At 35.7% G+C, this 17,432-nt stretch overlaps 1 protein-coding gene across 2 annotated transcripts in view; it reads right to left on the minus strand.

Annotated features, from left to right (window-relative positions):
* Window positions 1-17,432, minus strand: part of KLHL28 (kelch like family member 28) — a 31,230-nt gene that overhangs the window by 10,288 nt on the left and 3,510 nt on the right. For both annotated transcript variants that reach the window (XM_026513651.4, XM_026513652.4), the window contains exon 2: window positions 6,437-7,335. In XM_026513651.4, the coding sequence (XP_026369436.1) occupies window positions 6,437-7,335 (899 nt within the window). The remainder of the gene's footprint in view (window positions 1-6,436; window positions 7,336-17,432) is intronic.

Here is a 17,432-nt window from a genome sequence, read left to right on the forward strand (position 1 = left end):
TTTTATGGTATAGAACAGTCCTCCAAGGAAGCGGAAGAGTAAACCGCTTAGGGAAAGTAAAGGGGTTGCTGACAGTGCTAAGTGTGTTAAGTGAGACCACTTAAGTTGGGTATGTGTGTTTCTCTAGCCACATATTCCTGCTCAGGTGCAGCCATGGCATAAGTGGAGAACTGATTCTAACTAGATGAGTATGATGGAAGAAGGGCAAGGGAGCCATGAGTGTATTCAAAGGAATGATGACAGTGATGTTCCTGGAATCTAAGCTGAGTAAGGAGTGAGGTGAGGACATGTAGTGATCAGTGAGCAGTAAGTTTTCTGATTATAGGGCCAAAGGGTTAAAAGTCTTGAAGGGAACAAAGAATGACTGCAGTAGATGTACTGAAATAAATAAGCTGGCAAGAAAGGAGGTGGTAGTCAGAGAACAGAATGTATGAAACCAAGATTTTGAAAGTTTGAAATCACTGGTAATGACAAAGTTGAAGTATAATCATGAGAATAGTACCTAAGGTAAGGCAGAAAAGACTACTAGAAGTGAGATCAAGGAGGGGCGCCTGGGTGGCTCAGTCATTAAGCGTCTGCCTTTGGCTCAGGGCGTGATCCCGGAGTCTTGGGATCAAGCCCCACATCAGGCTCCTCTGCTGGAAGCCTGCTTCTTCCTCTCCCACTCCCCCTGCTTGTGTTCCCTCTCTCACTGGCTGTCTCTCTGTCAAATAAATAAATAAAATCTTAAAAAAAAAAAAAAAAGAAGTGAGATCAAGGAGAGAGGCAAAGTTGTTGGATAACTGTGAATCATACTATGGGGATGTTGAAATCAGCAAGAATGACTGTTTATATAGAATGATGAGAATGATGAGAACGACAGTAAGCCAGCTATAAAAATCTTCAGGGGCGCCTGGGTGGCACAGTTGTTAAGCGTCTGCCTTCGGCTCAGGGTGTGATCCCAGCGTTCTGGGATCGAGCCCCACATCAGGCTCCTCCGCTAGGAGCCTGCTTCTTCCTCTCCCACTCCCCCTGCTTGTGTTCCCTCTCTCGCTGGCTGTCTCTCTCTGTCAAATTAATAAATAAAATCTTTAAAAAAAAATCTTCAATAAATGAAATTACTAAAGGGATAGCAGATGTTGGCAACAAGAAGGTATATCAAATGATATAGCCTGAAGGCAAATGCTTGGAAAGAGTTGAGATTCTGGAGAGAGGGGAGATGAAAAAATTTGGGAAGTGGATATGAGGAACAAAGAAAAACACTTACCCAAACTTTAGGACCTATGATACATGAGATATGGGGAAACAAAACAGGTTTGAGAGGGCTTTGGCAAAAACTGTATCCTTAAGCATCAGTCATATTTCATTAGAACAAGAAGTTGAAAATAAATAGGATTTTTCTCATGACTGAAAATCTACAGGATATGGCAGACAGAATTGAGGAGTCAATGGGGCGCCTGGGTGGCACAGCGGTTAAGCGTCTGCCTTCGGCTCAGGGCGTGATCCCGGCGTTATGGGATCGAGCCCCACATCAGGCTCCTCTGCTGTGAGCCTGCTTCTTCCTCTCCCACTCCCCCTGCTTGTGTTCCCTTTCTCGCTGGCTGTCTCTATCTCTTTCAAATAAATAAATAAAAATCTTAAAAAAAAAAAAAAAAAGAATTGAGGAGTCAAAAAGAAAAGGGCTGGGCGATTAGATGATATACAGGACCATACAATAATGGTGTTAATAAAAAACAATATATTTGGGTTATGTCCCAGATTCCTAGCACAGAGCTCCTAAACTTCTTGGAATTTCCTGAGTAATAGGAATGTCTTTTGTTATTTTATAATGAGCCCTTTCCAATCACACCTGAGTTTATGCTACTGAGGTGACTATAAGTGGCCACCCAGATAGCTTCAGCATGGGGGCCAGAAGCCAGAGTTATCAACCATGTGATTAACATTCAGGAGGTTGAGCTCAATCACCAATGGCCAATGATTTGATCAATCTTACCATCATAATGAAATCTCCATAAAACTCCCTCAACAATGGGGTTTGGAGAGCTTCTAGGCTGGTGACACACTAAGAAGCTAGGGGTGGGTGGCATGCCCAGAGACAGCATGGAAGCTCTGTCCCTCTCCTCCCCACACCCTGCTCAATTTATCTCTTCCCTTTGGTTGTTCCTCAGTTGTACCCTTTGTAATAAACTGGTAAGTAAAGCACTTTCCTGTTCTATGAGTCATTCTAGCAAACTTGGGGGGGGGGTTGTGGGACCCCCAGAACTTTTAGTCCTCCAGACAGAAATGCGGCACCGTGGGCACCCCATTTATGGCTAGCATCTTAAGTGGGGACAATCTTCTAGGACTAAGCCCTTAAGCCCTTAAGCAGTGGGGTCTGAGCTAACTCTGGATAGTGTCAAAATTATTGGACACGCATTTAGTGTTGGAGAACTAGAGAACTGATTGGTGTGAGAAAAAAACCTCTCAATGATAGTAAGAGTTCAGTTATGATGATGGATTTTCAGAGGTGATTTAGGTAAACTGAGATACAAGATAAAAAGGTTTTAGTCCTTACGGTTTTTGAGGGCAAATGGATAGTTAGTTGTAATGAGGGCCTCTTTCTTGGAATCTGACCTGTAACTTAGAGCACTGAGGTGAGTGGTATCATGAGTGGTGTGGTTCAAAGTCCATTTAACATTTAATGTATTTGCACAATTATTCAAAATCACTTCTAATATAGTGCCATCCTTATGATTCTCTATGTGTAAATAGAAACAATACTCAGAACTTCCTGAGATTCCTTAAGCCACCTACCCAATCCCACTTCCCTCTTTTGCAGACCTCCTTCCTTTTCTAGTTTAAGGGAAAAACTGAGGCTATTGGATAGTATCTATCTTAAACTCCTTCTCCCACCTCTCCCCACTCCAGCAAACCTATCCTCATATTCCGGTTTGGAGATATCAAGAGTCCCTCTTCCTCACATTTAAAACCTTCTACATTTGGGGCGCCTGGGTGGCTGAGTCATTTAGTGTCTGCCTTTGGCTCAGGTCATGATCCCAGGGTCCTGGGATCGAGTCCCACATCGGGCTCCTTGCTCAGCAGGAAGCCTGCTTCTCCCTCTGCCTGCTGCCTCCCCTGCTTGTGCATTCTCTCTGACAAATAAATAAATAAATAAAATCTTTAAAAAAAAAAAAACAGAACCATTCTACCTTTGCTTTTGAGACCAACCCCTTCCAATTTCCTCTAAAATCTTGCTTTATCAATGACCATTCCTCTATCCTATACCCTCACCTTATCTCTTTTTACTGGCATCTGATAATAAACAAACTCATGTCTCTCTCTCTTCTAGAACAAAACAAACAAAAACTTAACTCTGATTCTATCATTCTAAGTCTTCACAGTTTATTTCCTTATTTTTTATCTGCTATACATCTTAATCTGCTATAATATATCCACAGCATTCCTATAATTCTGCTGAAATTACTCTACCAAAAGTCATTAATGATCTCCATAGAGCCAAGTTCAAGAGCCATTTTTCTATCTTTATCTGTCTGGGACGTTCCTTAGCATTTTACATTGTTAATGACACTTCTTCCTTCTTGACACATTTAAACTGCTTGGCTTTCATGATACTATTCTCTCTTGATTCTCCTACCTCTAAGATTGTTCTTGCGGCCTTTATCTTCAATATTAATGTTCCCCAGAGGTTCATTTATGAACCAATATTTTTTCCTTTCTATATGTTCTCAATGGATAGAAGAAAGGGACATTTAAACCAGTCAAGAAGTCCAGAAGACTTCATGGTTTTAATTTGTACCTCCAAATGATATATTATATGCCAGTAACTTCCAAATATCCAGTTTTGATGTCTTCACTGAGTTTTGCAATCATTTCCAGCTAGTGGGACATCCTTCACCTGGATATTTAATAGGTACTTCAAACTCATTATGTCCAAACCTGAACACATTACTTTCCCCTTTAAAATGGCTCCTCCCCCTATATTCTCTCTCTTGGTATATAAGATTCATCCAATATCTAACCAAGAAATCTAACTCATCTTTGCTTCTTCCCTCTCACCGTCCCCCCATATCCATTCACTAAATCCTGTCAATTTGCTCTCCTAAAACATTTCTTAAATTAATGCCCCCTTTTCTATCTTTGCTACTTCCACTTTGGACCGCACAATCTCTTGCCTGTACTTTTACAATAGCCTCTTTCCTAATGACTTGGATACTAATTCTGGTTCCTCAATCTTTCTCCAAAAGGAAGCCAAGGATGATCTCATATATGAATCTGATCATTTCACTACCTTCCTTAAAATTGTTTTCTGACCCACATAAGAAAAATCTTCTTCATCATGGCACAGGATACCTTCTTTGACTTGGCCCATACTGACCCTGCCTACCCCTTACTGTTTAGATCTTTGAACTTAATTTTTAATTTGGTTTTTCTTTTCTTTTTTTTCCCCTAAGATTTTATTTTTAAGTAACCTTTATACCCAACGTGGTGCTCGAGATCAAGAATCGCATGCTCCACCAACTGAGCCAGCCAGGGGTCCTTGATCTTTGAACTTTATACTCTTGCAATACCAAAAAGCTTTTCATCTCCTGCACATCCTATACTGTTACCATTTCATTGTGTCTTTGTGCACTTCCTGTGACCTTTTGCTTGGGTCTTGCTTAGCCTTCAACACTCAGCTTGGACGTTAACTTCTCCACAATAATATTTTCCTTAAATACCCCAAATGGGATAAATGCCTTTCCTTAACACTTCCATGGTATTATCTTTATTATCTACTTAAATATCTGTCTCCTTAACTAAATTATAAACTTCTTAAAGATTCATTATCTAGCATAGTATGTCTGATACACAGGTGTTAAATATTTTTTGTAGAATTAACTTGAATAATTTTTTAGATTGATTCCAATTTTTTCATAGTTATAAATAATACTGCAATAAATGGCTTTGTGCAAATGACATTAACATTTTTTTTTTCTTCTGGGGCGCCTGGGTGGCTCAGTCGGTTAAGCATCTGACTCTTGATTTCAGCTCAGGTCTTGATCTCAGGGTCATGAGTTCAAGCCCTGAGTTGGGCTCTGTGCTGGGCATGGAGCCTACTTAAAAATTTTTTTTTTCTTATAACAGATATAAGATGAATTACTGGGTCTAAACATATGAACAGTTCTTATAACTTTTTAATAATTTATGTATGTTATATTTAATATTTGAGAGACCAAGAGGCAACTGGTCAAGAATTTTTACCATGTAAATTCACATTTGGAATTTTTTGTCATGACATTTTACTAATATGTTTACTTTATGCCCATAATTAGTGCCTTTAAAAATAAGAGTAAACAATCAATTTTTGTAGTCACCATAACTAATGGTAATCTCAATGATACTAGGTTTAGACTATGCAATTGGTTTAATTTAGACAATTAAAATGCAATTGAGACTTTCTAAAAGGCACAGGTATATCAGATGACACTGCTAAAACATCAATAGTTTCCTACCACTGGAGGGTGGCAATCTACTAAATTTTTGAAAATGGCCAGAAAGAAATCACAGTATTAAATAAACTAATCAAACATGAGAGTTTTCATGAAGCATTCCCATTCAAGGGTAAAGCAAAAGTAACATCCAGCTCTATTTTCAACGTATAAAAGTTACTTGTATGATGCTCCAAACCAAGGACTGGCAAACTATGGCTAAGGGCTAAATTCAGCCCACCAGTGACTTTTGTAAATAAAGTTTTGTTGGAACTCAGTCATCTCATTTGTTTACATATTGTCTATGGCTGCTCTCACACTACAATGGCAGAGCTGAGTAGTCATAAGAGAACATATGGCCACAAAGTCTAAGATATTTACTATCTGCCTCTTTACAGAAAAAGTCTGACAACTCCTACTGTAGAGTATTAGAAAAGGAAGCACTCTTTACTACTGTCATTAAAAAATATTTATACTGAAGAAAATAAATACATATGTCCATGATTTGTACTCAGTGTCCTACTTTTCTTATTTCTTTGGTGATTCTTCTACTTGACGGTATTCGTTCAAACCCACTCTTGTCCCCAGCCTGCCCTCTCAATAATTCCTAGCTCTCCTCTTTAGCATCTTCTGCTACAGTTAGCAATAATAAATCCCTACTGACCTGGTCAAATAATAATGTAAACAGTTTCACAAATTAAAAGAAAAAAAGACATAAAATGGTAGAAAAGTAACCAAAATTCATAAAGTTTGTACATGGGGGAGCTGGGAGGAGGCTGTTAATAACTGAGAGAGTGTTAAAAGGAATGGATGGTGATGTGATTAAAACAACCTGATAAGTGTTTTAGGAAGAATAGAAGAAACAAAAACAAAAACAAAAAGCAAATAAAGTAAATAGTAAAATCAAACTATTTAAAAAACAGAAAATTAGCACACTTAAAAAGTATAAATCTTTTAGCATCAATCCTTTAAGAAAGCCTTCTATTTACCTATCCAAACAGGCAAATAGTCCAGATTTTCCTCCTACTGCACAAAGTACTTTGGGAGCACAGCGAGGTCGTGTCGTCAGGACAGTCTGATGAGAGAGTCTATGTTCAGGCATAAAGTGGTACTTTAGGGCTTCATTCAAAAGATGTTTACAAGTGCGATCATCACGAATAAGATGATTTGCTTCATATAGTCTAGTGAGAAACTTAACACTCAGCAATGGTAATCTCACACTATTAAGTAGCTGTGCTAAGTATTTCTGACGTTCTTGTACGTCATACTTGATCCAAGACTCAAGTGCATAAAACACAGTCTCTTCTGTAGCTACATTCAAACAGTCATTGGAAACAATTTCATCCAAATCAGCATGTGTAAGCTCAAAAAACTCTTCAGTCTGGCAAACAGCTTCAAAATTCTGGCATATGTATTTAGTAGCTGCCAAATAAAGGTCATGACAACCATATGTCTCTGCAAAACGAGAAATTCCAATACAGTTACCAGGATCAAGTTGGCTTTCAAGAAATGCACAACATTCTTTCAGAACAAGTTTTATCTGGAGTAGGTTTGCTGCTGGAAGAAGAGATTCAACTGTGTCCTGTGAAATAAAAACAGTTCCTGTATAGGCATACTCCACAATGGCCTGGAGAGCAGTTTCATCAATGCACTGAAACTCAACCTCACTGTTCTCTTTTTCAGAAAGGTTTCCAGTGAACATAGCTTTGAAATATGGGCTGATGCTGGCAAGTACCACTTTGTGAGCATGGATTTTAACATCACCGACTCGAAGAATGATGTCACAGAGTTCGTGATGTTGGCGAAGAAGATTCAAGCCCTGCAGAAGTTGTTCAGAATGTAAGTGGGTTAAGTTAGCAAGCATGTAGGTCGGGGATGTGTGGTCCATCTGCAGAAAAACAAAAAGCACGGGCAGTTATTTCAAAATAATCTTGCCTGTATGATTCCCTTTTCAAATAGTACAAAATAAATGAAATTTCTTGTTTATTGGCCTATTTGTTGGTTTTTAAATACTTTATACTAAATACTAGACTGAGGCTTTTAGCAATCATATAATTAACAATCAATAATTCAATTCCTATATTATAGATCCTAGGAAACAAAGGCCCAAAGGTTATGTGATATGCCCCAAACCACAAAGGTCTCTTGATAATGGACTTTTGGACTGGAACTCTTCTGTTTCTCTTCATTAAATTCAAGTTACCACTGAAACAAAATGCAAATGTGAAAAAAAAAAACCCTAAAAAAAATGAGTTTTGAAGCAACATTAATAACTTTTTGGCTATTTTCTCAATAATATCAATGCCTGCCAATCTAATCAACAGATGCTTTAACTGGAAATAAATTTCATGTTAACTCATACACTTTACCCGAAGACACAGTAATTACTTTAATAATGGGTGCTGAATTTAACAAAAGTATTACTATTAACTAATTCAATAACAAAAAAGTAATGTGAACACAATTTGATGCTCTATAGTAAGGGCAATTAGGTATCTACTCAACTCTTCAACATAACTTTAGATCATATTCAATCAATCTTTTTGCCACTTTGTACTTCTGAAAGATGAAAAAGAATAAAAAATAAGAGAAAAGAAAAAAGATGAGAGAAAAAAAGAAGAAAAAGAAGCAACAGGGATTGTGGTAGGCTGCATGAATAATGGCTCCCCAAAAAGACATCCACATCCTAATCCCTGGAACCTTTGAATGTTATCATATGGCAAAAAAGACACTCAAGTTATAATTAAGGATTTTGAGATGGAGACATTATCTACTGGATTATCTAGGTGGGCCCTAAATGCAACCACATGTACCTTATAGGAAGATAGTAGGAGATTTGACACAGAAAGGAGGAAAGAAGGTAATGTGACCACAGAGGCAGAGATCAGAATGATGAAGCCACAAACCAAGCAATACTGGTAGACACCAGAGGCTGGAAGAGGCAAGGAACACATTCTTCCCTGAACTGCCAGAGGGAGCACAGCCCTGCCAACACCTTAATTTCAGCCCACTGATAACTAATTTCAGAGTGTGAAAGGATAAATTCCTGTCGCGATTTGTTACAGCAGCCCTAAGAAATTAACACATGGATACTTCAGAATGGATCTTAGCAGCTGCTTAGAAATAGGAACTGTTTCCTTCCTACCTCGAACATAAGTTATTGGGATAATAAAAAAGTAGACTTCATTCCAATTTTTAAAGTATTATCAAATAAATCAAAACTTTCCAAAAAGTATTAAGTAATATCAATACTGGTAAGACTGGGAGAGTGTAGTACTTTATTCCTATACATTTTTAAGTGGAAATATCCATATACTGAAACTTTTATCTTCATCAAGAACTTAATCATTTCACACCTGTTTCAAATGAATTTTAAATCTATTAACAAATTATGTTATCATGGCCACCTAGCAGCTAGTATCACTGACCTCCATTTCTGGTCTTTCCAAATAATTCCACACAACATCTAATAATAATTTTCCATCATGGTATGAACAAGACTCAAGAAATTGTTGGAAAGAAAAAAATTCTGGGTCTTAAAATAGGTACTTTACTCCAGAACAGAATACTGGTAAGAAGACAGCAATGATAGGCATAAGTTTAGATCTAGATCTGTACTTTTACTTACTATAGTACTGACCTTTTAATCTGCTTAACTCCCTTTAGTTTCAGTTTAATGGAAAAAAATATCTTAACTAAAAAGTGAAAAATGAACAGGAATGAAAACCGGATATAGAAAATAAATGACAAAATTAAGAAAGCAGTCCTAGCTACTTTACCTCTAGTTAACTTCTCTCATCTTTATTTTTCTTATCTGCAAAATGAGATCATTATACCTGAACTATACACCTCACAAGGTTTTCGAGAGTCAAATTAGATACTGCACATGAAAATACAATAAACTGTTAAGAGTTATAAATATAGAGTATTATGATGAGGCAACAGAGGCGCCAACAGGATCAGGAAAGAACAGGGACCTTGGAAATACAGGATAATGAGTTTTAGTCCTAATTGGGTCATATACTGTTGTTATATAGAATTGTTACATTTCTTAATCTACATATTAATTTTTTTATTCATAAAGTAAGAATACCTCCCTCTCAGAAAGCTACTCACATGAAAATGGTTTTTTAAAATGTAAAGGTACACACAACTTGAAGTGCTATGAATACAGCACTATAGTGCCATTTTATTAAGTTGCCTCTTCCCATATCTTCACTTTCACAAATTCCCATTCTTTCCACAATGCCCTTTCATTCCAATTTAGCTCACGTAATCACTATAGCTCTATACAAATATTTTCTTGCCAAATGTCAGATTTTTGTCTTAACCTTTCTCCTCTCATCTTCTTTTCATCCAATTCAAATTCTCAAAAAGCTGGGTCAAAATTCACTTCATCTCTAAGTCTGTAAACATTTAAGTACTCAACTCCTTTACATGCAATTAATTATATGTGCTGTTTTGTATAACATAAAAAACTCATTGCCTGAGATTCTTAACTCTCATTTGTCTGATTTAACAAAGAGAATATTATTCAGACTGAAAAGTGCAGAATAAACAGGAAAGGTGAATGGATACAGAAAATAAGAGAAGGGATTGAAAACGGAGCTATAGCTAATGAAACAAGAAAGGGAAATAAAAGGTGAACTGATTGGAAAGGAAGAAATAAAACTGTCTTTGTTGGCAGATGACATGACTGTCTGTAGAAAATCTGAAAAAATCAACAGAAACACTCCTGGAACCAATAAGCAATTATAATAAGATAGCAAGATACAAGGCTAATATACAAAAATCAATCACTATCCAACACATCAGCAATCAACAAGTGAAATTCGAAATTTAAAACATATTACCATTGACATTAACACCTACAAAATATGAAACATATAGATACAAATCTAACAAAATGTATACAAGAGCTATATGAGGAAAACTATAAAATTCTAATGAAAGAAACCAAAGACTAAATAAATGAAGAGATGTTCCATGTTCATGGGTAGGAAGACTCAATATTATCAAGATGTCAATTCTTCCTTACTTGAACTATAGATTCAATGCAATCTCAATAAAAATTCCAGCAAGTTATTTCATGGCTACGGCAAACTGATTCTAAAATTGATATGGGGAGGTAAAAGATGCAGAAAAGCCAACTCAATATTGAAAAAGAAGAACAAAGTTGAAGAACTGACATTATCTAATTTCAAGAATTATTAGAAAGCTATAGTAATCAAAACAGGGTAGCGGTAGTGAAAGAACAAACAGACCAATGAAAGAGAATAGAGAGCCCAGATATAGAACAGAGACAGAGAGAAATTAAGGAGCCAATCACATTTACAATTGCACCCAAAACCATAAGATACCCAGGAATAATCCTAACCAGAGGCAAAGGATCTATACTCCAAAAACTACAGAACGCTTATGAAAGAAATTGAGGAAGACACAAAGAAATGGAAAAACGTTCCATGCTCATGGATTGTAAGAACAAATATGGTTAAAATGTCTATGCTGTCTAGAGCAATCTACACATTCAAAGCAATCTGTATCAAAACACCATCAACTTTTTTCACAGAACTGGAACAAATAATGCCAAAATTTGTATGGAACCACAGAAGATCCCAAATAGCCAAAGGAATGTTGAAAAAGAAAACCAAAACTGGTGGCATCACAATTCTGGACTTCAAGCTCTATTACAAAGCTGTAATCATCAAGACTGTATGGTACTGGCACAGAAACAGACACACAGATCAATGGAACAGAATAGAGAATCCAGAACTGGACCCCCAACTCTATGGTCAACTAATCTTCAACAAAGCAGGAAAGAATATCCAATAGAAAAAAGACAGTCTCTTCAACAAATGATGCTGAGGAAATTGGACAGCCACATGCAGAAGATTGAAACTGGACCATTTCCTTAAACCATACATATAAATAGACTCAAAATGGATGAAAGACCTAAATGTGAGTCAGAAATCCATCAAAATCCTACAGGAGAACACAGGCAGCAACCTCTCTGACCTCCGCCGCAGGAACTTCTGCTAGACATGTCTCCAAAGGCAAGGGAAACAAAGGCGAAGATGAACTATTGGGCCTTCAAGATAAAAAGCTTTTGCACAGCAATGGAAACAGTCAACAAAACCAAAAGACAGCTGACAGAATGGAAGAAGATATTTGCAAATGACATAGTAGATAAAGGGCTAGTATCCAAAATCTATAAAGAACTTATTAAACTCAACACCCAAAGAACAAATAATCCAATCAAGACATAGACAGAAGACATGAACAGACATTTCTCCAAAGAAGACATCCAAATAGCCAAGAGGCACATGAGAAAGTGCTCAACATCACTCGGCATCGGGAAAAACAAACCAAAACTACAATGAAATGAGCCCTGGGTATTACATAAGACTGATGAATCAATAAGACTGATGAATCACAGACCTGTACCCCTGAAACAAATAATAGATTATATGTTAACTATTTGAATTTAAATAAAAATTAAAAAAAAGAAATATTGAGAATAAAGTTTAAGTGAAGAGATAATACTTTTAATGCTTAACAAAAAACAACTCAAACTAAAAACTTTAAAAGGGCAAGGTAAAAATAGGGAACTTAAAATGAATTACACTGGAGGTTTGTCATAATATCATTCTTAAAATTTTTAATTTGATGCCTTTCCTTTCTGAAGAAATCTGGCTTAAGAGAAATTCACTAAACTTTAACTTTTTTTTTTTTTTTTTTTGGAAGCTTTAAAACAATGGTTCTCAAAATATGGTCCTTGTACCACCAGCATCAGCATCCCCAGGGACCTGCTACGGATGAGAATTCTTGAGCCCAACCACACATCTAAGAAATCAGAAAGTACATAGACAGAAAGGGGCAGCAATATGTGTTTCAGGCCCTCCAGGCAACTGATATGCATGCTAATGTTTGAGAACTAGTTAAAATATTGCCAGCACAAGTGTAACTACTAAAAAAAATCATCCTACGTCATACTGTAACTCCTTCAAAATTATGAACTACAACTGTGAGTATATTTGGTTCTCAGCCATTTACCTCTAAATGGCTAAAAATAAATCAAAGAAGCAATAACTTCTAATTTTTAAAACCTCACCTCATTGACAATTTCATCTCAGTGACAACCTTGTGCAGAAGAAAAAGCAAGTATCATGGAAAACCGCAAAGAACACTGAGCAATTTGAGTTCAAGTCTACATTGACTACTTAATAGCTGTATACTTTGGGCAAATTACTTATTCTTAACTTGAACTTTGTCATTTGTAAAACTTGTCGCTGTGGATTAAATAGAATGTTTGGTTTGGAAAAAGAGACCAATGGAGAAGAATTAAAATACAGATATAGATCATTTAGCCTATGCAAATTTAGCTTATGATAAAGGCAGTATTTCAAAATCAATGAGGAAAATAGGGTTTTAAATAAACATGTTAGAATAACTAAATAGCCTTATAAAAAATAGGTAAAATTAGATCCCTTCCACAAATCTACACCAGGATAAACTCCTAATGGATCAGAGGTATGAATGTAAAAAATGAAATCATACAACATATTACAATAACAGGGTGAATTTCTCTGTAACCAAGATTAGAAATAATTTCCTAACTATGATACAAAACCCAGAAGCAATAAGTGAAAAGACAGATCAACTTGATTACATTACAAAGCTTTAACTAGCTACAATACTTTGACTAGCTAAAAAAATCATAAGCAAAGGAGAAATCTGAGGTTGAGAAAAATATCTGCAACATATGTAAAATACATATCGGAGTATGTATAACATTTCTAAAATATTCTAGTCCTACAGGAAAAATAGACTAAAGAACAGCTAGTTTAAAAAAATGCAAATGTTCTTAACTATATGAAAAAATCACTCAACTTCACTTATGATCAAATAGATTAAAATGAGTTAATAGTTCTTTCTCTTGGCAATACACTGTGTTGGTACGACTGTGAGAAACAGGCATTCTCACAAGTTGCTGTGCAAATATTAAATGATATAAGACCTCTGGAGGTAAATCTGGAAAATCTAGCAAAATAACATTTGCATTTACCCTCTGACCCAACAATCTGACTTCTAAGAATTTACTCAAAAAATACAATGGCAAAAAATATATAATGACAACTACAAAAAGTTAATAATTGCAAGTTTATTTGTAAAAGCAAAATAACAATTCTTTACGCTTATTTTTATGCTTGAGAGACTAAGATGTAACTGACCAAGAATTTTAAAATAACTCTAACGTACACCAACAAAAGAATGGTTGGAAAAAAACCCGACATATCCATGCAATGGAGTGCTATGCAGCTGTGGAAAAAGAATGAGGGATCTCTATACATACAGCTCTAGAGAGATCTCCCTGATCGAAGCAAGGAAGAGAAATATGTGTATAGTACATCACCACTTATCTAAGGGGAGGTGACAAGTTTACAGGTTCAGTTATATTAAAAAACAAAGGAAATTTTAAATATTTTTAAAAGGTTAACTACAGAGTAGAGGGGATAGATAGAAGCTAGACATCTCCAAATATAATCCATTTTTTGACTTGCCTATGGAATCAGTAAAGTATTTTACATAATTATACAACAAAATTAAATCTTAAAAACACAATCCATAAGAAACTTGAAAATTAAAGGAAGCAAAGGAACCCAATATTTATCTAGTTAGTGACCTAACCATACCATTCCAAATAACTTTAAAACAGTAATTTGATGGTCTGTTACTAGTGGGATATGCCCTAAAACAAAACAAAAAACTTTATACTATTTTCAGTAATCACATTATCGGTGAAAGTGTTATTTGATTCTGAAACTGTTATGTGTGCATTGCAAATTGTTATGTGTGCATTGCATAATTACAAGGCATTTCTAATATCATCATCCCTAGGGTCACTGTGATCTGTAATTCTCAACAGGGGAGAAAAGAGATAAAGACATAAGACTAAGATATTAAATATAAACCTTGTACTCTGATTTTGAATAAAAAGTATAGGAGGGAATAAATCTATATACAGAAACATTAATTACATGTACTACTATATATTTTAGGTATATGATATAGAAAATACATATGAGATATACAAATGCATAAAATATGTACATTATTTTAAGGAAAAAGTTAATTATATTTCCTAGCTCTGTTTACTGAAAATGGCTAGGAACTATGACCAACCCAGTAGCAAGGAGCACTCCTACCACCCAGATGTGGTCCCTAAATATCAATCCCTCCCCAAGGGATCAGAACTCCTTGTTCAAATGGCTGATTCAAGTCCTAGGCAGAAAATGTCAAGATAAATTTGGAATCTTTACATACTAGAGAGCAAGAAAGCTATCAATGACAACTAAGGTTATAAAAACAGGAACTAAACTGAATAGGCAGACTATCACTAGTCAAAGATGGGACAAAGTGAGTATCAATAACTGCAACTGATTAAAAGATACCAGAAATGCTTAAAACAATGAGTCCATAATGATAATACAATTATGACAATTTAAAGAGAGTCGTAATTCATCAGCACTGGAGGATGCTAATGAACCAACTTATTATTTGAAACCTAGTAAATAAAGGGAAAGAATCGAACATTTATCACGTCTTTCCAATACTAACTGTACCACTGGTACCAAATACATGAGGGGAAGTTTCTTTTTATAAAAGTACTCCAGTTAATAAATAAAGAAGGAATGATAGAGTGTCACCATTTCACAATCTCAATGAATAAATGTAGGTATTGATCAAAAGCATTGATTATGAAGGGCTGCTAATATCACAAAAAGAGAAGACAACCAGACATCTGGATCTTTTGATAGAAGACCATAGTATCAATTATGGATATTGTTGACTCCCCAGCCCCCCACACACACCAAAATCAAACATGCAGTCCACAGTCTAGATCCGACTATTAATCTACAAGAAATACAGAGAACAGAAGAAGCATCTTAAACCGTAACAGAAGGATGCAATCAGCAACACCACCCTGACTGTGAGAAACTGTACGGAATAACCTAGATGCTTCCACAAATAAACTGAAAGAAATTAAAAGAAAATGAACCTACAGATCAAAAAAAATTTGAAAGACATATCAAACAAATACAACTTGTGACTGTATAGGTGTGTGTGCGTGCAGACACATGCACACACACCCAGACACACACATGTAGGAGACAACTGGAAATTTGTAAACTAACTAGATTACTGATTATATTAACTAATCACTGTTGCTGAAAAATGATACTGTAGTTATGTCTTTAAGAGTTTTTATCTTTTATATACTAAAATGTTTGTAGGTAAAATAATATCATATCAGGGATTTGCTTAAAATAATATGAGATGAGAGGCACTTGGGTGGCTCAGTCAGTTAAGCGTCGACTCTTGATTTTGGCTCAGGATTTGTTCTCAGGGTTGTGAGACCGCATCAGGCGCCACACTCAATAAGGAGTCTGCTTGAGATTCTCTCTCTCTTTATCTCTCTCCCTCCCTTCCCTGTACCCCCCTGGCACACATGCGCACATTCTCTCTCTCTCTCTAAATAAATAAATAAAATATTTCTAAAAAAATAATATGGGATGAGTAAGTGGAGATGTAGATGATGTCCTGAGTTGCTAACTATTGAAGCTGGGCGATAGGTACATGAGGGTTTATGATATTATTCTGTTTTTGCATGTTTTTGAAATTTTGCACAGAGGAAAAAAAGAATGTATGTATAGGGCACTAAGCTTGGCATAAGACTTAGAAATGAAGAATCTGAAGTTCAGAGAGTTTAAATGAATTAACAAAGATCATACAAGTAGTAAGAGACGTTACTGGGACTATAATGTTTTCTTAATCTAAGAACAATGTTCTCTATATATTACACTCAAAAAATTTCAATGCTGAACAGTGTAGACTTGCTCAAAATATTTACTGAACCAATTTATAATTGTTGCCACTCCTGAGGAAATTATTCTATAAAGAGCTAGGTGGAAAAAGCCTTTGACTGTCAAGATGTGCCAGTTACTGTTCTAAACTTTTCACATGTATTAACTCCTTTCATCCTCAGAATAATACCATGAGATAGGTACTGTTGTTGTTATTATTCCTATTTTATAAAGTAAGCTGAGGCACAGAGAAATTAGGCCCAGGCAAGATTTAAACCTTGGCACGTTGTCTCCAGAGTTCTTCATTACTGTTATAAAGCCCCACTTATAATCTCTTAACCTTATTAAAGTTTTAACTCAAACAAGAATCTAAAAAAGTGCAGGACAGAAACTTAAAAATTGTTAGATCACGTACAACTACACATACCTATGTAAAATATATACAAATACTATGTAGATCAAATACAATAGTACACCAGGGCTTTAAAATGAAATACAGAAGGATCGATGGAACTATCATTCCCTTCTGTTATTTATATAATGGCAGCATTCTTGTTACATGAATGCGCACAACATAAAGACAATGTTAGATAAAATCAAACTTTCCACAGTCCACAGCAGCTTCATAATTTTAGGTGCTGAAACAAAGCTAATAAAGGTCAGGCTGTGAGTTTAGTAACTACTTAACTGACACCTAAGCTACACAACAGTGGTGCTGAAATCAGCTGGGAGACAATTATCTGCTACAACAAGAGCAAATAAATGGTGATGAGAAATAAGAATTGTTTAAAAAAAAATCTAAACACACATATACTTTGCTGTAAAAAGTGTGATCTATAAAAAATGAGAGTATTTTATCAGATCAGTTCTTTTCTTAAATTTCTTTCCCACAGTTCAACTCTCCTCACAGAAGAATTCAATTAATGATGGCATACTATTTTATCAGTGGGCCCAAGAACAGGCTGGCATATTTTCCTGTTCTTTGAGATTGACTTTCATTATACCTGGAGAAACAAAAGTAAAATTAGAAGCCTGCTATAATATGAATCATTATATCATGAAGTCAGAAATAATATGAAAGAAAACCCTCAAAGCCTTTTTTTTTTACATTCAGCAAAAG

This window comes from Ursus arctos, unplaced genomic scaffold (genome assembly GCF_023065955.2).
Source record: "Ursus arctos isolate Adak ecotype North America unplaced genomic scaffold, UrsArc2.0 scaffold_37, whole genome shotgun sequence".
In the NCBI taxonomy this organism is placed as follows: domain Eukaryota; kingdom Metazoa; phylum Chordata; class Mammalia; order Carnivora; family Ursidae; genus Ursus; species Ursus arctos.